General features: G+C 39.7%; 1 protein-coding gene across 1 annotated transcript; it reads right to left on the bottom strand.

Moving 5' to 3' along the window:
• Positions 1 to 6,610: 6,610 nt before the first annotated feature.
• Positions 6,611 to 7,673, bottom strand: LOC101974755 (UDP-glucuronosyltransferase 1A9). Its single transcript, XM_013359124.4, has one exon. The coding sequence runs from the start codon at positions 7,529 to 7,531 to the stop codon at positions 6,611 to 6,613; it is 921 nt and encodes a 306-aa protein (XP_013214578.1). The 5' UTR covers positions 7,532 to 7,673.
• Between the last annotated feature and the right edge of the window lie 15,308 nt (positions 7,674 to 22,981).

Below are 22,981 nucleotides of genomic sequence, written 5' to 3'. Positions count from 1 at the left end.
TCTGGGAACTCCCTGTCAGGGACTGATCACGTGATGCAGGTGAGCTTCCTCCTCTAGCTCTGCCTAAGACCCTGAACAGCACCTGAGATGGGTGTGACTTGCCAAGATGGCAATCAGTCTGCTGACCACAAGACATCACAAAGAAAGACTCCATCCTGGAAACCTTATTCCTGCCTCTGATGTGTCACATACTTTATATACAACCAGAGATATGAAGAATCATGCTGTATATGTGTGATAAGAATTGTAATGCATTCTGCTGTCATTTTTTCTTTAATTATTGATTTTTTGTTTTTTTAAATAAATGACAGCGGAATGCATTTCAATTCTTATTACATGTATAAAGCACAGTTTTTCATACCTCTGGTTGTATATAAAGTATGTTGACACCAATTCATGTCTTCATACATGTATTTTGGATGATGATGTCATCACATTCCACCATCTTTACTAATACCCTGCCCCTCCCTTTCCCTCCCACTCCTCTGCCCTATCTAGAGTTCTTCAATTCCTCCCATGCTCCCCCTCCCTACCCCACTGAGTCAGCCTCCTTATATCTGAGAAAACATCCAGAATTTGTTTTTTTGGGATTGGCTAACTTCATTTAGCATTATCTTCTCCAAAGTCATCCATTTACCCGCAAATGCCATGATTTTATTCTCTTATTGCTGAGTAATATTCGTTTATGTATATATGCCATATTTTTTAAATCTATTCATCCACTGAAGGGCATCTAGTTTGGCTCCACACTTGAACTATTGTGAATTATGCTGCTATAGGCATGGATGTGGCTGTGTCCCTGTAGTATGTTGTTTTTAAGTCTTTGGGGAATAAACCGAGGAGAGGGATAGCCAGGTCAAATAGTGGTTCCATTCCCAGTTTTCCAAGGAATCTCCATAGTGCTTTCCATATTGGCTGCAGTAATTTTCAGTCCCACCAGCAATGTATGAATGTGCCTTTTTCCCCACATCCTTGCCAACACTTATTGTTGTTTGTCTTCATAATAGCTGCCATTCTGACTGGAGTGAGATGATATCTCACTCTGTTTTGATTTACATTTCTCTAATTGCTAGAAATGATGAAAATTTTTCATGTATTTGTTGATTGTCTATCCTCTTCTGAGAAGTGTCTGTTCAGGTCCTTGGCCCATTTGTTGATTGGATTATTTGGGGTTTTTGGTGCTTAGCTTTTTTAGTTCTTTATATATCCTAGAGATTAGTGATCTATCTCATGTGTGAGGGGTAAAAATTTGTTCCCAGGATGTAGGTTCTCTGTTCACCTCACAGATTGTTTCTTTTGCTGGGAAGAAACCTTTTAGCTTGATTCCATCCCATTTATTGATTCTTGGTTTTAATTCTTGTGCTATAGGAGTCTCATTAAGAAAGTTGGGGGGCAGGGGATATGGCTCAAGCAGTAGGACGCTCGCCTGGCATGCATGAGGCCCTGGTTCGATCCTCAGCACCACATACAAACAAAAGTGTTGTGTCCTAAAAAAAATAAATAAATATTGAAAAAAATTCTCTCTCTCTCTCTCTCTCTCTCTCTCTCTCTCTCTCTCTCTCTCTCTCTCTCTCTCAAAACAAACAAAAAAAAAGTTGGGGCCTAATCGCACATGATGAAGATAAGGGCCTACTTTTTCTTCTATTAGACACAGAGTCTCTGGTTTAATTCCTAGGTCCTTGATCCACTTTGAATTGAGTTTTGTGCAGCGTGAGAGATAGGGGTTTAATTTCATTTTGTTGCATATGGATTTCCAGTTTTCCCAGTACCATTTGTTGAAGAGGCTACCTTTTCTCCAATGCATGTTCTTGGCAACTTTGTCTAATATAAGATAATTATAGTTTTGTGAGGTAGTCTCTGTGTCCTCTATTCTTTACTAGTAAATGAATTCTGCAAAGTAGCAGGATATAAAATCAACACCCATCAATCAAAAGCATTTCTGTATATCAGTGACAAATCCTCAGAAAGGTAAATGAAGAAAACGACTTCATTTACAATAACTTCAAAAAAATTAAGATACCTGGGAATCAAATTAACAAAAGAGGTAAAAAATCTATATAACAAAAACTACAGAACCCTAAAGAGAGAAATCAAAGAAGACCTTAGAAGAGGGAAAGATCTACCTTGGTCTTGGGTAGGCAAAATTAATATTATCAAAATGACCATACTACCAAAAGCACTATACAGATTTAATGCAATTCTGATCAGAATCCCAATGGCATTTCACTGTCATTTATTTTTTAAAAATCATTTTAAAAAACAGCTGAATATGTGTGGATTTATATCAACATTCTCAATAGTATCCTGTTTGTGTGTAAGAGACAATTTTTGAGATTCCTGAGGAAATTTATTTATGCTCTGGAAATCAGAAAATATGCAATAATAATATTTTAATAATATATTTCAGTTTTTTCTACTACATGGAGTTTTAGGTTGTCATAAATTTCCTTTAAAAAATGACAGACTAAGTGGTTTTTAAAGAAAGAAGAAAAGCATACAAATGAATTATCAGAGCAAATAATATATTGCAAAAATATTGAAAATTATTTTACTTAAGGATAGATATAAGAGAGTTCATCACAATACAGTCTCTTCATTGTGTATGCTTGAAAACTTCACTAAAAAGTTGAAAAATATCATTTCAGCAAGAAGCTAGGGACTTACACATGAATAGCTATATTTAAAACTGGATTTTGGGAATAGAGCCAGAATATGAGAGAATTCAGGGAAGCCCAAACCTTTTATTATGGTGTAATTGTATCCCAGCCCCAGTTCACCAGAGCTAAAAATACCCTGAAAGTAAAGAGAAGGACCCCAGTCATCAATTCTAATGAAACTCACCAATGAATGCAAAAGACTAGAAGTGATTACTTTTTCCCATTGAAACTACTTTTAGTTCTCCTGAATGATCATCTATGAGCTCTCAAGTGTTCAGTCACACCACTGCAATTCCTCTGAAGAGACTCTTGGATTTTGAGTTATAAGATGCCATCGTTAAAATTCCCTACGTGGCACTTGAACAAGGCACACAAACCCATGCCCTTGACACACACACACAAACATATGTATACAATCACACATTCAATCACCCATGCTTCTTTTTCACTAGACAGATGCAGTTCAGACTATGGCCCCTCTCCTCCAGCAATACAAACACTGAATGCTTTCCTGAGAGACACCTACTCCTCTGAAACAAGGATGCAGAAACACACACATTTCATAGCTCTTTGGATGAAAATTTACACTTGTACATGTGCTGTACCCAGGATCTTAATCAAAGGGCCCTCTGAAAATTTTGCTTTATGTTTATATTCATAAATTATACATGAACACATAATCTTCCAATATGTGAAAAATCGTGCACACACACACACACACACATTTTCTATGCACATATAATACCAAATATTTTATTTACTCTTTAAAACTATAAGTATATTATATAAACCAAGCATATTAAAATCTCTGTGAAGTTCCATATGTTCCATATTTTATAGACATTTCTATTTGATGGTGATATAAAATCCTATGCAGCTCTGTATCTCTAAGCCACTCTGGTGACACCATGAGCCATGTTAATCTCAGTGTTCATTCAGGAAGTTGAGGCCCAATCTAGGGTGGAGGGCAGGGCATGCATAGGGCCTGGGTGCTGCTTGGCACTGTACTGATCTAGGACAAAGGGGAGAGAGCTTTTAAATGGATCAGCTTTTTATGGTCCTGCCACATGCATCTCCTTGCTTGGTCTTAGCAAGAGCAAGAAACCATGCCTGGCTTTGACTCACCTACAACTGTCGCCTCCCAGCCTTTTACAAGAAGCATTATATTGTGTTTCTACCAGCTGGTCAAACAGACTCTTAACAAAAACCCTGCCAAATGCAGAAAGTTGTGTATGGTTTTCACACCCCTAACACTGTAGTCTCCCAGCCTTTTAAAATGAGAATTCTTTCACTATCCCACCAGTTGGCTAAAATGATACTTTTACTAAATACCTGTGAATATATAAGAGAATATATACTGAACATGCAACAGATGAAACATCCATAGTCCATCCCTAATAAAATCATATACTGAGATAACACAGACTGCTCCACTATAATCTAGTTACGGTACATTTGCCAACACTATTACTTTTGTATTCATCAAGACTTTTTCAGTGGCAAAAAATTGAATCCCACTTTAAACTGCCTAAATCACAGTGTTTTTCAGGTATTGGATCCAATAAATATACATGGTATTACACAGATAATAAATATTGGAACTGAAAAAGTAAAAACAGTAATAAGCTGAACATAAAGTTGCAAAAATTGTTCTTTAAGGTTCAGAAAATAAAAATTGCCTTTGCTCAAAACATGTCTAAACAATTTTAATAAAAAAGGTATTATGTAAATGAAGTACCTGATAGATTTTTAAAAGACATATGCACAAGTAAAAAGAAATACATATTCTTGGGTGAAAAAAGAAAAGATAAACTTTTCAATCTTTCTCACATGAGTGAAAATATGTAATGTAATATTCCCTGAAATGTCATAATTACTTTTATTTTTCAGACCTCAACAAAATGACTTTAAATTTTATGAAAAAGAACACGATATGAGAATCACAAGATTAATTGGAAATATGAATAGAGACTATAGGCCTTGTCTTCCCAAGTATTCAAAGCTTCTTAATCAAAACACAGTACTGCAGCATAAATGGAAAAATAAGGCAGCGAAATAAAACAGTTCTGAAGCACACACCAGCACATAGAAAATTACAATGATATGTATATAGTGTAATTAAAGTGACAGATAATGGAATTAGTATTAAAGTGAGTTCTGATAGTAGACTATTATTTGAGAAAATAAAAAATGCTCTTAACACTGGAGGAACAAAAAGCAACAAAACATAATCTGCAAATAATGTGTCCATGAGTCAGATTTGGAAAAACCTAAAAGGCTGAAGTAGAGAAAATTATTAGGAAGAGTTAATCAATTGGAAAAATATTCATAGCACATATAAAAGAGCTGTACTATGTTCCTAATATCGCAGGGCCACATTCGTGCCACATAAATAGACACACACATACACACACACACACACACACACACACACACACACACACACACAATTCAGTGCAATGAATGAAGAAGAGAATTAGGAACAAAAGAAGTTGGGACACAGGACTATCCTTGGAGAAAACTAATACAATTAGATGTTTTGACAATGTACTTAAAGGTCTTTCTACAAAAAGAAAACAGCAACACTGGAAGAGTTGAAAAAAAAATGATGTGCAAAAATGTTTCTATATCTCAGAAGGCGAAAGACACAAACAAATTGGGATCCCGAAGTCTTAAAGAAAACCTTTACCAGTTTGACTTCCGAAATCAAAAATCCTACATGACAAACATAAAGAAAAGCTCCAAAACATTTATTCATACCACATACTAAAAAGCTGGATTAATATCCAAATAGAGAATTAAAGAAACTAGTTCTAAAAAGACAGATGGCCATATTAAAAATGGCTAACAAATGTGAATAGTAAAATCCCAAGAAATGCAAATACCTAACATACTATGGTAACAGAAAGCAAAAACCAAAGCTTGATATTCCATTCATAAAATTAACAAAACTAAAAATTTATAACATCTGGAACTGGAGAATGTATGTAAAAGCTACAGCTCCCATACACTGTTGATCAAAGAGGAAGGGTTGCTCAAGACTCTGAAGGTTAGTTAAGCATAACATGAGCATAGCAACTAACCAACAGCTCTACCCCTAAGACGCTCCTAGGATACAAAGAAAACAGCAAAAGTAGGGAAACACAAGAGTGGAAGAGAATACTTCAGAATGGTTACTGCAGTCTTGTTCAAAGAGGCAAAAAGCAGAAAAAACCTTTAAATATCTATCACCATTAGTGGATTCAAAAGATAAAGGTCCTTAAAGCTTTCAATGCAATTACTAAATGAAGAAGTTAACTTTGTAAGTACTGAATGGTGAACATGACTACAATGCCTTGCCAAGTGAAAATGCAAGGTAACAAACTGATGAACACCCTGGGTTGAAACCCCAGCACCACAAAAAAAAAAAAAAAAAAGAATTCATGTTCAAAAAAAATAAATTAAAAAAAAAGAACTCATATACACTTCACTATTAGATGTTATTGATTAAAATAGGTATAAAGTTTGCATTACATAAATGCATACATATTCAATAACTTCAATAAAAAGAAAACATGCATACAAAACTGCTAAGAATACTTGCCTGTAGAATTGGCAAAAAAATATACTAATAAAATGGTTCACATCCTAATATGTTTCTCAGGGTTTTTCTGAAGCAGTAATAGAAAGAGAGCATAAAAATGACATGAATTGGGGCCTGGGGATACAGCTCAGTTGGTAGAGTACTTGCTGAACATGCACAAGGCACTGAGTTCAATCCCCAGCAACACCAAACACAAACAAACAAACAGATTTAAAAAATGATATGAATTCCATCACTGATATGCACATAAATATCAAGGAGGCCAGCTTTATAGAATTTGCTAACCCACACCTAATGAATAGGCACCAAACAATTGTTAACCCAGGAAGAAATGCCAGATACAATGGACATTAAAGGAATCACAGCTCAGTTAAGGGTTCTTTCTTAACGCCGAAAGCCAGGTTTTCCGCAGTGTGCTAAGGGAGACACAACATACCTTGGGTAGTGGCTTCCTCTGGTGGCAGTTGATTCCACCAATGAAGATCATGTTGGGCATCACAGGTCTGGGATATTCCAAAACAAAGTCAGTTCTTAACAACCAAATGGATATTTGGCTGAAGAGATCACCTATTGTGACAGGTGTTGGGAGAATTTCAGAGGCAACTTCCAAGGCAGGTTTGAAAAAATAAGGGCAAAATAAATGCTCTTCCAAGTAGATTAGATGGTTCCTAACTCTCTCCATGAAACTCAAAACATCGGAGGACATCGAGAAAAATCTGGGAACATAAGACAGAGGACTGGGACACTGTGCACCATCTTCAAGGTAATGGCAAAACACTCCCCTGGTAAACACCACGGATGGAAGTGAAAAGTATTTGGCAACAACTAGGCCACATACATCAAAAGGATCCAAAAACACTGCATCAAAAGAGCTCTCCTTTAAGTATTCCACTAGCTTCTTGTCATTAAACAAATTCCTACACCGTGAAAAATTGATTTCAAAATGTGCTTTGGATGAACCCAATGCCAGACCATACATACTTCGTTCTGGAGTTTTCCATTGAGTGTCAGCAAAAATCTTGAATTCTCTGTCCAAGTCCTCCAGAGTGTAAGAAGTTGAATACGTCTTCACCGTAAAATTCAGTGACTGTCCCAGTTGCCAACTCACCTCTGGCATGACAGCAACCAACTCATTCCCTCTGTGGACAAGTTTCTCCACAACTGACCTCATGGTAAACCAGTGGCTGCCATCCATGGGCACCACCAGCAGCTTGCCTGCCTGGGCAGAGCCAGATGCCAGCAGCAGACACACACACAGAGGAAGGGCAGCAGGCAGAAGACCAGGAGCCATGGGATATCTGAGCCCCCAACAATCCAGCTGCTTGGACACAAAGCTCAAGGGGTACAGTAGGCAGAAGAAGTCCAGGTACTTAGATACCAGAACAATTCATGTGGGTGTGCTCATCAATTTGTGAAAAGGTATTATGCCTGCTGTCAATCATTTACTCAGAGGAGCCTTGATTAATGAATAACATCTGCTGACGTACGTGACTTATGTGTTCTCCAGGTTTAGAATAGCTTATAATCTTTGCCTCCTAGAAACATGCCCTGTACCACAATGTGACTTTAATAACAGAATTACTAGGCAATGGATTGGGACTTTGTCATCTGGAAGGATTTAAACACAAGCCTCAATAAACATTACATTTTAGAATTTGTTCAAAGTAAAACCCAGACTTTATCTTCCTAGCACCAGAGACTCTTTGCTCAGAATGAAATGGGAGATCCAGCTTCAAAGGAACTCCTGGAAGGGCCTCAGTCCTGACCTGCTCCCTGCCAGTGAAAGTGGTTCACCACTGAATGTGCCATGGACTCACACTGCTGCTGTCTCTCCAACTTTCAACAGGAGTCATGATCCATTCCCAAACCTCTGAGGCCTCTGAAATGCCACAACAGGATTGAGAGCCCGCTACATTTGACCCTTTGTGGCCACCATCTATAGTACCTCGCTTTCTCTTGACTCCTCCAGAGCAGCAGGTCATCACCTAGTCAACGCTTGACTCATGACCCATGAGCCCTCCCTGAGGGATGTAAGTGCCTCTCTCCCACACTCTAGTGAGCATTCTTTGTGGACACAGGACACACAGTCTCCGTGTTCCCACCCTCCTTCCACACGACCCACACTGTGTCCAGCCACAGAAAAGTACACAGCAACAGTTTGTTCCACTGGACTCAACTACATTAGGCCGTTTTACATACCTTCACAGGTGAGCACAGTGGCATTTCTCCAGTAATACCACAGGGAGAGTCAAGAGAGCGATTCCACAGCCAACCTAGGGGCATCACCCTTGTTAGGAACACACAGTGGTCCCTTCAAGACCCTGGATGTTACCAGATACTGGCTGTATCCCTGCTTTGGCAACTGTCATGTTACATCATTGTCTTTAGAAAATTGGAAGGAGGAGAGTGACAACAGCAATATGACGAATCTGGAGTCTCAGAACCCACCTCCACACAGAAAGCTCAGTGAACAATCATCCTCAGACCAGGACATCTTTTGACACTCCAACACTTGGGCATAAGCCTGAGGCCACCCAACCAGTCTGCAGAACTGAGTCACACTTGGCTTGGAAGGGGAGGAAGAAGGTCTCACTCTGACAATGCCAATCCTCCTCCTTCCCCAAACATCCACATCACCACACAGGATGCTTTCCCTGGAACATGGCTCCACAGAAGGAGAGGAGACATGCGGCCATCATCCAGCCACCCTAGCATTCCATGATCCCTCCAGGACCCCACTCCACTATCACCTCAAAGGCAACCCTGGTGGAAATGGCAGTGAGGAGGCGGTGATCATGGTGACCAGCGTGTGCACCTTGCTGGACCTTCAGTGTTGCTGTCAGCTAAGATGCTTCAACACAGATACAGGCGAACCTCAGACCAGCAGAGCTGGTTTCCATAAAAAGCCCAATGGGAAGTTCAACCTAGCTGCGGCCCTAGATGGTTTCTTTCCTGCCCAGCTCAATGCCACCACATTCACCTCACCAACACAGGGATGGTCCCACTTTCTGGGTTCCAAATTGTCAAAGGGATTACAATGCCTTCAATTAGAAAGTCAAACAGTATCCCTAATCAGCAAAAAATCAGGGCCAATGACAGTCCTCTCATAGAGAGATTCCCATCTCTGTGCATTTAAGACAAGTGTGGAGTTAGGCCTGCTACACCTCCAATACCTCCAGCCACAAGGTACCCAAGGCTCCACTCTGAAACAGAAGCATTCCTGAATTGTGCATGAGCATAGCCTCAGGCCATACCTTTCCTATGAAAGGACTCTGAATAACCTCAGAACCCAGCCTGCACCCTCTGCCCAACAGCAGACCCCAAAGACTAGAATGGCCACCCAGGTTATCATATAATCATCCTCTCCAGAAGCCACTGCAGTACTCAGCCAGGAGCCCCACTTGGTAGCACAGTCCAGATAATTGCTTCGAAAGAGTGGAAATCAGCAGCTACCACCCCTGGTGTCAGAACAAAGGCATGTGGCTCACATGACTGAAGAGTGATCAACAGGCCTGCCCGCCTATTGTGGTAACTAGCTCATCCTCTAGAGTCACAGCATAGAGAGCCAGAATAACATGACCACAGCCATCTTCATTCATACCCTGGCCTGATGAATAAACCTAGCCAGTCCCTGCACAGTTACACTGCATACCACAGAAAAACAAAACCACTACGGTGTCACTGGATTGGGTCATGCAAGACCATAACATTGCCAGTGCCAGGAACGTGCCTGGCATCTTTCATTCTAGATCCATAAAACCTAATGCATTCTTGCTTGAGTGAAGGTCACCTTGGTTGTGACCACTACTATATAAGTCCACTCCCTGGGAATGAAGTTGCAGGGATCTACTGGTCTATTGGTTCCCTTGACCAAGAATTTGTCCAAATTTGTCCCCATTATTCCCCAAATCTTCAATTCTTATTTTCTATGAAACTTGTTGGTCTCTTGACATCTTCTGCTTATGGCTGAGATTTCTTTTTTAAGAATTTTTAAAAAAATTTTAGTTGTAGTTGGACACAATACATTTTTTATTTTTTATTTTTATGTGGTGCTGAGAATCAAACTAAGTGCCTTGCACATGCTAGGCGAGCGCTCTACTGCTGAGCCACAGCCCCAACCCCATGGCTAATATTATGTAGGATACCCTTAGAACACCCAGGGTAGACTAATCAGTAAATGAAGAACTATGCCTCAAGACAACCAGTGGATGTCAGAGCAGGCAGTTGTACCCTGAAATGAACACACACCAATGTGAAATAAAAAATATTTAAGCAAATGAATCATGATAACTCCCAAAAAACTAATAAAGTAGCAATCATTGATACTAAGGAAATGAAACACTAGATCATGGCTGAAAAAGAATTCAGAATAATGTTCAGAAAATTCAACGAACTACAAAGACACATGGGTAGAACTTTTTAGAAAATTTGGGAAACACATAAATAAAATAAGAAGTAGAAAAAATTTAACATTTAAAAAACACAGAATTCCAACAAGATGTCCTACACAATGAAAACTAAGCAAAAGTAGAGGTAGCTATAAGTTTATCAAGCAAAATTGACTTTAAGCAAATAATTGTACAGGAGACTCGAGATGGCAGAACAGTGAGGCCAGCACTAGTTTGCTCCTCTACAGAAGTGCAATTAACAGACACCCCTCTGCATGGAGGAATTAGAGGTCTTCTATGATGCCAGACTCTTGATATCACCATTATTGCCAGAGAGACTTGACACCATGTTCCCAAACACAGCTAACAAGGATAAAGGAACATACATACAAAATCCCACTATCATCAATGTTTCCTTCTCAAAAAATCAGTGCTGTTAAGACTATGACACCTGAGATGGCAGCGAAGGGAGTGCATCACCCCAGTGCGCTGCGTCACTGAGCGGGAGAAAGATGAGGTGAAATGGCTGAAGGCTATGTTGTTGGGAATTTCCAGTGAAATTGAGGTGCTCCAGAATCTAGTGGACGGATTTCCATTGCGCAAGGTTCGGCTGTGGGAGCTCGGTCGCGGGGGATTTCTCCGCACAGAGGGTCGCATTGCCTGATCAGCGGATCGCCCAGTAGCTGGAGTCTGCAGCGCGCACTGGGAAGCAGCGAGGTGCCGGAGCGGGGGTGCAGCAATGCGGATTCTGGGGGCTCCCGCCAGTGGTACAATGGCTGCACTTAGTGCTAAGTTCCAGCTTTGAGACAGAGGAGAGAAGTGGTCCAGTTCAGTTCCTGACACCGGTCGGACCACTGAGGAGGACAGCAGCCGCCATCTTGGAGAGATGATGTAAGCATCCCTGTTTTCTACTCATCTCAGCTCATTCAGCTACAGAACAGGTGATTTCAGGCTGGTATTTGCCTGCATCTTGCAGACAGATTGCTTCAGCTCGGGACTGGAGAACCTGTGGAGAATACTCCTGGGGGCTCGTTCCTGGCAAGGTGTGCGCCAGGCTCTGAATGGCCGGATTCTGGTTCCCGGGGCTGCCTTGGCCCAGGGCTGGGGAACCTGCGGAGACTGTGTGTGGAGGCCAGCTCCAAGTGGAGCGTGCGCTGAGCTGGGGGTGGCTGGGTTCTGACTCCCGGAACAGTTTTGGCCCGGGGCTGGGGAGCCCGCGGGGACTGCGTCTTTGAGCCTGCGCCCAGCGGAGCATGCACCGAGTTCGGAGAGCTTGGAGCGGCCGGGCTCTGGCTCTTGGAGCTGCTTTGGCCTGGGGCTGGGGAACCCCCGGGGGTTGCTCCTTGGAGCCAGCTCCCAGCGGAGCGTGCGTCAGGATCGGAGAGGCCGGGTTCAGGCTGCTGAAGCTGCTTTGGCCCAGGGCTGGGGAACCTGCGGTGACTGCTTCTCCGTCCGGGTCCTGCTGGGTGCTGTGGGGGGGGGGGGCAGAGTGGAGCTGCCGCCTGCGCCCAGAGCAGGCCAAGTGACCCGCCGGCGTGGTATCATGACACTCCAACTGCAGCTGGGCCGAAGAGAGTAGCCGCCCACGCCTAGAATAGGACCAGCCACCAGACGGCGCGGTAGCCAAGTAACTCCATTTGGAGTAGGGGCTGTGCAGAGCCGCGGTCTGAGCCTGCAAGGTAGGCAGACCAGTGACCCACTGGCAGCACAGGCCCGGTAGCCTGCCAGCGTGGTGGACACGCAGCACCGAGGCAGTCACGTCACACTGGTTGGAGTAGGGGTGGAGCAGGGCTGCCGTCCGTGTCCGGAGGGGGCTCAGCGACCCGTTGGAGAGGCAGTCAGGTACCCCCATTGGGAGTGGGGGCTGTGCAGAACTGCCGCCTGAGCCCACAGGGTGGGAAGACCTGTGACCCACCGACGGAACAGGCCTAGAGGCCTGCCAGCGTGGTAGACACGTCACACCAATTGGAGTGGGGACCGAGCAGAGCTGCCACCCACATCCGGATCAGGACCAACGACCCGAGGGCGTAGTAGTTACGACACCACAATTGGAGTGGGGGCAGAGCAGAGCCGCCACCCGCGCCCGCAGAGGGGGCAGACCTGCGACCGACCAGCGTGGTAGACAGACCACCCTAATTAGAGGAGGAGCACGGCCACTACCCGCCCTGCAAGGGAGATTTCCCAACTATACAAGAGCAATATAAATAAATAGGGGGTAAATTTTAAAAACACAACAGTTTCACCAAGCAGAAAGAAACGCGAGCAGTATGAAAAGACAAGGAAAGAAAGGACCACAAGCAATGCAGGTCGGTAATAGCAGCAACAGATGGAATGTCAGATAAAGAATTCAGGATATACATGCTTCAGATGATCTGGAGTCTCAAGGAAGACATGAGACAGCAAAATCAGACAATGAAAGATCACATTGACAAGGAACTACATAAACAAATCCAGGAAGTAAAAGATCAATTTCACAGGGAGATAGAGGTAATAAAAAACAAACAAATAGAAATCCTAGAAATGCAGGAAGCAATAAACCAACTTAAAAACTCAATTGAGAATACTACCAGCAGAGTAGATCACTTAGAAGATAGAACATCAGACAATGAAGACAAAGTATTTCAACTTGAAAAGAACATAGACAGCTCAGCAAGTCTGCTAAGAAACCATGAGCAGAACATCCAAGAATTATGGGATAATATTAAAAGACCAAACTTAAGAGTCATTGGGATACAGGAAGGCACAGAGCTCCAAACCAAAGGAATAAACAATTTATTCAGTGAAATAATACGAGAAAACTTCCCAGACTTGAAGAATGAGACAGAATCCCAAATCCTAGAAGCCTACAGGACGCCAAATGTGCAAAATCATAAGAGATCCACACCTAGACACATTATAAAGAAGATATCCAACATACAGAATAAGGAGAGAATTTTAAAAGCTACAAGAGAAAGGAAGCATATTACATTTAGGAGTAAACCAATCAGGATAACAGCTGATCTCTCAACACAGACTCTGAAAGCTAGAAGATCCTGGAATAACATATTTCAAACACTGAAAGAAAATGGGTTCCAACCAAGAATCGTGTATCCGGCAAAATTAAGCTTCAGGATGGAAGATGAAATTAAAACCTTCCACGATAAACAAAAGTTAAAAGAATTCGCAGCTAGAAAACCATCTCTTCAAAAAATCCTTAGCAAAACATTACAGGAAGAGGAAATGGAAAATAACATTGAAAACCAACAGTGGGAGGTAGGACAGTAAAGCGAGGAAAGTAATCAAAGAGGAAAACAAATCAGGTTGAGTAACATTAATAAACAAATATGGCTGGAAGAACAAACCATATCTCAATAATAACCCTAAATGTTAATGGCTTAAACTTACCAATTAAGAGACACAGGCTAGTAGAATGGATTACAAAACAAGACCCAACAATATGCTGCCTACAGGAGACGTATCTGATAGGAAAAGACATACATGGACTGAAGGTGAAAGGTTGGGAAAAATCATATCACTCATATGAACTTCGGAAACAAGCAGGAGTGTTCATACTCATATCTGATAAAATAGATTTCAAGCCAAAGTTAATCAAAAGGGATAAAGAAGGACACTTCATACTGCTCAAGGGAACCATACACCAACAAGACATAACAATCATAAATATATATGCCCCAAACAATGGTGCAGCTATGTTCATCAAGCAAACTCTTCTCAAGTTCAAGAGTCTAATAGACCACCATACAATAATCATGGGAGACTTCAACACACCTCTCTCACCACTGGACAGATCTTCCAAACAAAAGTTAAATAAGGAAACTTTAGAACTCAATAACACAATTAACAACCTAGACTTAATTGACATATATAGACTATACCACCCAACATCAAGTAGTTACACTTTTTTCTCAGCAGCACATGGAACCTTTTCAAAAATAGATCATCTATTATGTCACAGGACAACTCTTAGACAATATAAAGGAGTAGAGATAATACCATGCATCTTATCTGATCATAATGGAATGAAACTGAAAATCAATGATAAAAGAAGGAAGAAAAAATCATGCATCACTTGGAGAATGAACAATAGATTACTGAATGATCAATGGGTTTTAGAAGACATCAAGGAGGAAATTAAAAACTTCTTAGAGTTAAATGAAAACACAGACACAACATATTGGAATCTATGGGACACATTGAAAGCAGTTCTAAGAGGAAAATTCATTGCTTGGAGTTCATTCCTTAAAAAAAGAAAAAACCAACAAATAAATGATCTCATACTTCATCTCAAAATCCTAGAAAAGAAGAGCAAAACAACAGCAAAAGAAGTAGAAGGCAAGAAATAATTAAAATCAGAGCTGAAATTAATGAAATCGAAATAAAAGATAATTGAAAAAATTGACAAAACTAAAAGTTGATTCTTTGAAAAAATAAATAAAATTGACAGACCCTTAGCCATGCTAATGAAGAGAAGAAGAGAGAGAAAACCCAAATTACTAGCATATGGGATGAAAAAGGCAATATCACAACAGACACTTCAGAAATACAGAAGATAATCAGAAATTATTTTGAAGCCTTATACTCCAATAAAATAGAAGACAGTGAAGGCATAGATAAATTTCTTAAGTCTTATGATCTGCCCAGATTGAGTAAGGAGGATATAGACAACCTAAACAGACCAATAACAATAGAGGAAATAGAAGAAACCATCAAAAGACTACCAACCAAGAAAAGCCCAGGACCGGATGAGTATACAGCAGAGTTTTACAAAACCCTTAAAGAGGAACTAACACCAATACTTTTCAAGCTATTTCAGGAAATAGAAAAAGAGGGAGAACTTCCAAATACATTCTACGAGGCCAACATCACCCTGATGCCTAAACCAGACAAAGATACTTCAAAGAAAGAAAACTACAGACCAATATCTCTAATGAACCTAGATGCAAAAATCCTCAATAAAATTCTGGCGAATCGGATTCAAAAACATATCTAAAAAATTATACACCATGATCAAGTAGGATTCATCCCTGGGATGCAAGGCTGGTTCAATATACGGAAATCAATAAATGTTATTCACCACATCAATAGACTTAAAAATAAGAACCATATGATCATCTCCATAGATACAGAAAAAGCATTCTACAAAGTACAGCATCCCTTTATGTTCAAAACTCTAGAAAAATTGGGGATAACAGGATCATACCTCAACATTGTAAAAGCAATCTATGATAAGCCACAGGCCAGCATCATTCTGAATGGAGAAAAATTGAAGGCATTCCCTCTAAGATCTGGTACAAGACAGGGATGCCCTCTCTCACCATTTCTGTTCAACATAGTCCTCGAAACACTGGCCAGAGCAATTAGATAGACGAAAGAAATTAAAGGCATAAAAATAGGAAAAGAAGAACTTAAATTATCACTATTTGCAGGTGACATGATTCTATACCTAGCAGACCCAAAAGGATCTACAAAGAAACTATTAGAGCTAATAAATGAATTCAGCAAAGTGGCAGGATATAAGATCAACATGCATAAATCAAATGCATTCCTGTATATCAGCGACAAATCCTCTGAAACAGAAATGAGGACAACTACTCCATTCACAATATCACCCCAAAAAATAAAATACTTGGGAATCAACCTAACAAAAGAAATGAAAGACTTATACAATGAAAACTACAGAACCCTAAAGAGAGATATAGAAGACCTTAGAAGATGGAAAAATATAACCTGTTCATGGATAGGCAGAATTAACATCATCAAAATGGCGATATTACCAAAAGTCCTCTATAAGTTCAATGCAATGCCAATCAAAATCCCAACAGCATTTCTTGTAGAAATAGATAAAACAATCATGAAATTCATATGTAATAATAAAAGACCCAGAATAGCAAAAACAATGCTAAGCAGGAAGTGTGAATCAGGCGGTATAGTGATACCAGACTTCAAACTATACTACAGAGCAATAGTAACAAAAACAGCATGGTACTGGTACCAAAACAGGCGGGTGGACCAATGGTACAGAATAGAGGACACAGTAACCAATCCACAAAACTACAACTATCTTATATTTGATAAAGGGGCTAAAAGCATGCAATGAAGGAAGGATAGCATCTTCAACAAATGGTGCTGGGGAAACTGGAAAATAATTTGCATCAAAATGAATCTGAATCCCTTTCTCTCGCCATGCACAAAAGTTAACTCAAAATGGATCAAGGAGCTTGATATTAAATCAGAGACACGGTGTCTGATAGAAGAAAAATTTGGCTATGATCTACATACTATGGGGTCGGGCTCCAAATTCCTCAATAGGACACCCATAGCACAAGAGTTAACAACTAGAATCAACAAATGGGACTTACTCAAACTAAAAAGTTTTTTCTCAGCAAAAGAAACAATAAGAGAGATAAACAGGGAGCCTACATCCTGAGAACAAATCTTTACTCCACACACTTCAGATAGAGCCCTAATATCCAGAGTATACAAAGAACTCAAAAAATTAGACAATAAGATAACAAATAACCCAATCAATAAATGGGCCAAGGACCTGAACAGACACTTCTCAGAGGAGGACATACAATCAATCAATAAGTACATGAAAAAATGCTCACCATCTCTAGCAGTCAGAGAAATGCAAATCAAACCCACCCTAAGATACCATCTCACTCTAGTAAGATTGGCAGCCATTATGAAGTCAAACAACAACAAGTGCTGGCGAGGATGTGGGGAAAAGGGTACACTTGTTCATTGTTGGTGGGACTGCAAATTGGTGCAGCCAATTTGGAAAGCAGTATGGAGATTTCTTGGAAAACTGGGAATGGAACCACCATTTGACCCAGCTATTCCCTTCTCGGTCTATTCCCTAAAGACCTAATAAGAGCTACAGGGACACTGCTACATCGATGTTCATAGCAGCACAATTCACAATAGCAAGATTGTGGAACCAACCTAGATGCCCTTCAATAGATGAATGCATAAAAAAAATGTGGCATTTATACACAATGGAGTACTACTCTGCATTAAAAAATGACAAAATCATAGAATTTGGAGGGAAATGGATGGCATTAGAGCAGATTATGCTAAGTGAAGCTAGCCAATCTTTAAAAAACAAATGCCAAATGACTCCTTTGATATAAGGGGAGTAACCAAGGACAGGGTAGGGATGAAGAGCTTGAGAAGAAGATTAACATTAAACAGGGATGAGAGGTGGGAGGGAAAGGGAGTGAGAAGGGAAATCACATGGAAATGGAAGGTGATCCTCTAGGTTATACAAAATTACATAAAAGAGGAAAGGAGGGGTAAGACAAGATAATACAAGTGGAAGAAATGATTTACAGTAGAGGGGGTAGAGAGAGAAAAGGGGAGGGGAGGGGAGGGGAGGGGAGGGGGGATAGTAGAGAATAGGATAGACAGCAGAATACATCAGACACTAGAATGGCAATAGTAAATCAATGGAAGGGTAACTGATGTGATACAGCAATCTATATACGGGGTAAAATTGGGAGTTCATAACCCACTTGAATCAAACTGTGAAATATGATATATTAAGAACTATGTAATGTTTTGAATGACCAACAATAAAAAAAACTAAATATATTCTTACCATAGGATCCAGCAATCATATTTCTTCTATTTGCCCAAATAAATTGAAAATCAATATCCATACAAAAAAAAAAGACTATGACACCTATTCTTCAGCAATACAAACACTGAATGCTTTCCCAAGAAACATCTGCCAATTTTAAACACATACTCCATAGCTCTATGGATAAAAATTTTTACAGTTATTCCTGTGCTATACCCAGGCTCTTAATCAAAAGGCCCTCTGAGATCTTAATTCTTCTTTGAGAATTGTGCTTACTGTACATTTATATTTATAAATGTATATAGTCGCCCAATCTATTAAAGTTGAATCCATATATATCCTTTAATATATATAAAATAAAATATTTTATTTTTAAAATATGAATGTTATATAAAAAACCAAACATATTTGAAATTCTATATGGTTCCAAGTTTTATAGGCATTCCTAAATGATGGTGACAGAAAACCATATACAGATTCTGACTTCCTAAAACCCTCTAGGTAAGCCACCCTGACCTCGCTGTGGGTTCAGGAAAGTGCAGGGCCCCACCCCAGGGTAGAGGGCAAGAGCACAGGCAGTGCCTCCTGGTGACTGGCACAGTGCTCATAGAGGGTAAAAGGGAGAAAACCTGTTGAATGACTCAGCTTGTTAAGATCCTGCAACATGTATCTCCTTGCTTGGTCTCCCCCAGAGCAGAAAGATATACCTAGCTTTAACATGCCTGAAGGCACAGTCCCCCAGGCTTTTAGAATGAGCATTAGGTCATGTTTCCACAGGTGAAGAGAAGAACCTCTCCAACACCTGCCAGCCTGGGAGAGAATAGGGTTATGCCTCAAAGTATACTGAACAGGCCAGAAGACAGTACTACAGATAAAAAGGCATAGTCCATCCCTAAGATGCTGAGATAATGTATGAATTGTTCCTCACGAATTTAGCCACCATGCATTTTCCAAGAACATTAGTTTTGTATTTGTCAAGATTATTTCAGTTGCAAGTGACTGCATACAATTTTAATGTGCCTGGACCAATAGTATACTCATGTGTTTCAGTGAAACAAAATAAGTGGTGAAAATACCAGCAGGGGGAATGATTTGCAGATGCTGTTCCATACCAAATCAATCTTACAAACTAAGAAAAAATATAGGAATATAACTAGATATTAAGTAAATGCACAAAACTGCCCTTTAATTACCAATAAACAGTTCAAAATAAATAAAAATAGCACTGTGCACAAATAATAAAATGCCTAGAAATATACGTTAAGAAGGAGATAAAAATGCTTATGCAAATAAAATGAAATTTTTTTACTGATGGACATTTAAAATATCTATAGAATAATGCAAGGATACCAGGAGGAGGAAGGGAGGGAGGGAGAGGAAACGAACTAGGGAATGAAATGAACAAATTTTGTTTTGAACATGTATGACTATGTAACAATAAAGCCCATGTTCTATATATTTATAATATAACATTTTAAAAAGTCACCTCAAAAATAAATTCAAATTAGGCAGATTATAATTTAAGCCAATTCAATGAAACAATTTTGTGTTACCAGATACATATTCTTCCAGATGATTGGACAATGCTGATTAGTAAAGTAATTAAATATTAACACCTAATTGTATCTCAAAACAAAAAAACCTCTGAATGAGTAAAAAGGATACATCTTCCTGAAAAGCAAGAAAAAAAAAACAAAAAAAGTGCCAATCTTCTCAAATAAATGAAGACATTTAATTTAGCCTTAAAACAAATAGTTTGTTTTGATTTTTTGGACCTTGACAAAACAATTTAACCTTTTATGAAGCAGCATACCTAAGGACAATCACCTAGGAAATTTGGAAACACAGATAGTGAGCCACACATATTTGAGCTTACCACAGAGCAACTTACTGAGAACACAGTAGTGACGAATAAACAGAGAAGTCAGTGGAAAAAAATTGAGAGTGCCAATACAAATGCAAAGAGCATAGAAAAAAAATATATATATATATGCAGTCAGTGCAAGGGATGAAGAATGGAATTAGGATCAAAAGGAGTTGGGACATCAGGCTATCAGTTGAGAAAACTAAGAAAATTTGATATTTGCACTGTGTATTTAAAGGCAAAAAGAAAAATTAGCAATACTGGAAGAGTTGAAAAAATAAAACATGATGTGGAAAAATGGTTCTCCATTTCAGGTCAGGAAAGACATAAATGACTTGGGATCCAGATCTCTTAAAGAAAACCTTTACAATTTAACTCCCCAAAATTGAAAATCCTCCATGGCAAAAGGTGAAGAACAGCTCCTGAAAATTTATTCATAGCACATATTTTAAAGTGGGATTAATATTCAAATAGAAGATTTTAAAAACTAGTTGTAAAAAGACAGACACATTAAAAAAAAAACCAACAAATGTGAGCATGAAATTATGAAGAAATGCAAATGCTCAACATATCTGTGGAAAGAGGAAGGAAAAACCAAAGCAGTTACACTCAATGTTTTGCCCAGAAATTTGATAAAACTTAAAAGTTGCAATATCTGGAGCTGGAGAGGGCACGTAAAGCAACAGCTCTCATACACTGCTGATCAAAGAGGGGAGTTCCTTAGGACTCGAAAGTTATTTAAACCTAACATGAGATAGCATCTAACCAGCAGCTCTACTCCTAGGATGTTCCTAGGATATAAGGAAAACAGCAAGAATAGGGAAATACAAGAGCTGACAGAAAATATTCTAGAAGAGTTGAGAAAATAAAACATGATGTGGAAGAAAAAATAAAGGAATGTGTTTTACACATTTACAATGTGGTTTTCAGTCTTGTTCAAAGATGTGGAAAAAGTTTAAATATCTATCACTATTGGTTGATTCAAAAGAAAAACTGTTTAAAGCTTTCAATGCAATTACTAAATGAACACATTATAAGTATTAAATTGTGAGCATGACTACAATACATTGCCAAGTGAAATACAAGGTAAAGAACTCATGTACACTTTATTTTTAGATATACTTATTTATATTTTAGAACCTTTATTTTTATTTATCCATTTTTATGTTATGCTTAGGATTGAACACAGCACCTCACACGTGCTAGGCGAGCACTCTACTTAGGATAGAACACAGCATCTTGCACATGCTAGGAGAGCACTCTACTGCCGAGCCACAACCACAGCTCCATTATTAGATATTACTTAATAAAATATGTGTAAGGTATGCTTTACATACATGAATACATATAAAATAATTTCAAAAAAAGAAAAGTATGCATACAAAACTGCTCAGAACACTTTCCTATACAATTGGCAAAAAGGAATATCTTGCAGGTGTTTCTTGGGGTTTTTCTGTGGAAGATTTAGAGATTAAGCTGAGAAATGACACAAATCCCATCACTGATATGCACATAAATATCAATGAGGCCAGTTTTATAAAACTTGCTAATCCACAGTTAATGAATAGAAACAAAACAATTGTTAACCCAGGAAAAAATTCCAAATACAACGGATATTAATAAAGAATCACAGCTCAGGACGGAATCTTTCTTAACGCCCAAAGCCAGGGTTCAGATTCCTTAATGCTAGTTTTTTTCTCATTTCACTATTATTATTATCTGTTTTGATTTGAGAGCGCTCCCCTCACTATTTGATATTGCACTCCTTAGTTCAAGTTTATGCATGCTTTTCTTTAATGTAATGTGCTACTTGGAAGTCTGTGACATGCTCTCAGCACACACTGAAGATGAGAGAAGCTAATGAGCAGAAACATCAGCAATCTGCACATAAGCCTCTGATGCCAGGATTCAGAGAGCTGCAGACAGGTAAGCACTAAGGCAAGTGGAGACTCCACCTGGGCTACCTGTTACCAAAGTATCACAGGAAAGAAAAAAATTGAGGTGCTCCCCGGAAGGATCCTCAAGGTCTACCGCATGTTTCTTCACCCATCTTAGAGACTGGACGGCTGTCACAAGCCATCCATGGGATGTGTGTGTGGAATATTGTGCATAGTAGCCAAATGAGGGGATAGGTCTGGGAACTCCCTGTCAGGGACTGATCATGTGATGCAGGTGAGCTTCCTCCTCTAGCTCCGCCTAAGACCCTGAACAGCACCTGAGATGGGTGTGACTTGCCAAGATGGCAATCAGTCTGCTGACCACAAGACATCACAAAGAAAGACTCCATCCTGGAAACCTTATTCCTGCCTCTGATGTCCCCACTATAAAATAAAGGGAGTGAGCTCAGGCTCTCTTTCCAGCGCTTTTTCCAGCATGAAGCTGACCCTAAAGGTCAAAAAACCCTCCCCACCCCTGATTTGAAAATCATCTCTGTGTTGTGTGGTTTTTACTGTTGCTTTCTCAGCTTAATGTTGCAGCCACCCGCTTAAACCCAGTTTGCGTGGGTCGAGGACTAGAGACGGCCAAAGTGACGATGTTTATTATGAGTAAGAGGTAAAGCAGGCTCCACAGGGGGATGTGGAAGAGCTGGTCTCCCCTAAACAGACGCATACAGAAGGTGCTCTGGGCTAGAGCTGGAATGCCCCCAAAGGCCCATGTGTTTGAGGACTGGTCCCTAGTGTGGCACACTTCTATAATCTATTTGGAAAAATGTCTACTCAAGGTCTTTGGTCTTTTCTTAATTAAACGATTTGATTCTTTATTTGTTTTAGAGACTAGAACATTATCAATACACACGATTTCTATTTTCTGCTCTTCTGTGGGTCTCCATTCTACTCTCTAGGATATGATGTTTGATTCTCAAAAGTTTTTCATTTTTGCAAATGCAAATTATCCATATTTATTGTT

Source organism: Ictidomys tridecemlineatus, chromosome 7, assembly GCF_052094955.1.
Source record: "Ictidomys tridecemlineatus isolate mIctTri1 chromosome 7, mIctTri1.hap1, whole genome shotgun sequence".
Classification (NCBI taxonomy): Eukaryota; Metazoa; Chordata; class Mammalia; order Rodentia; family Sciuridae; genus Ictidomys; species Ictidomys tridecemlineatus.
Note: the sequence above shows the minus strand (reverse complement) of the source record. Positions and strands in the feature narration are given on the sequence as shown.

Coding starts and splice junctions, on each gene's coding strand:
- LOC101974755 (XM_013359124.4), bottom strand. CDS start 7,531: ATGGCTCCTGGTCTTCTGCCTGCTGCCCTTCCTCTGTGTGTGTGTCTG.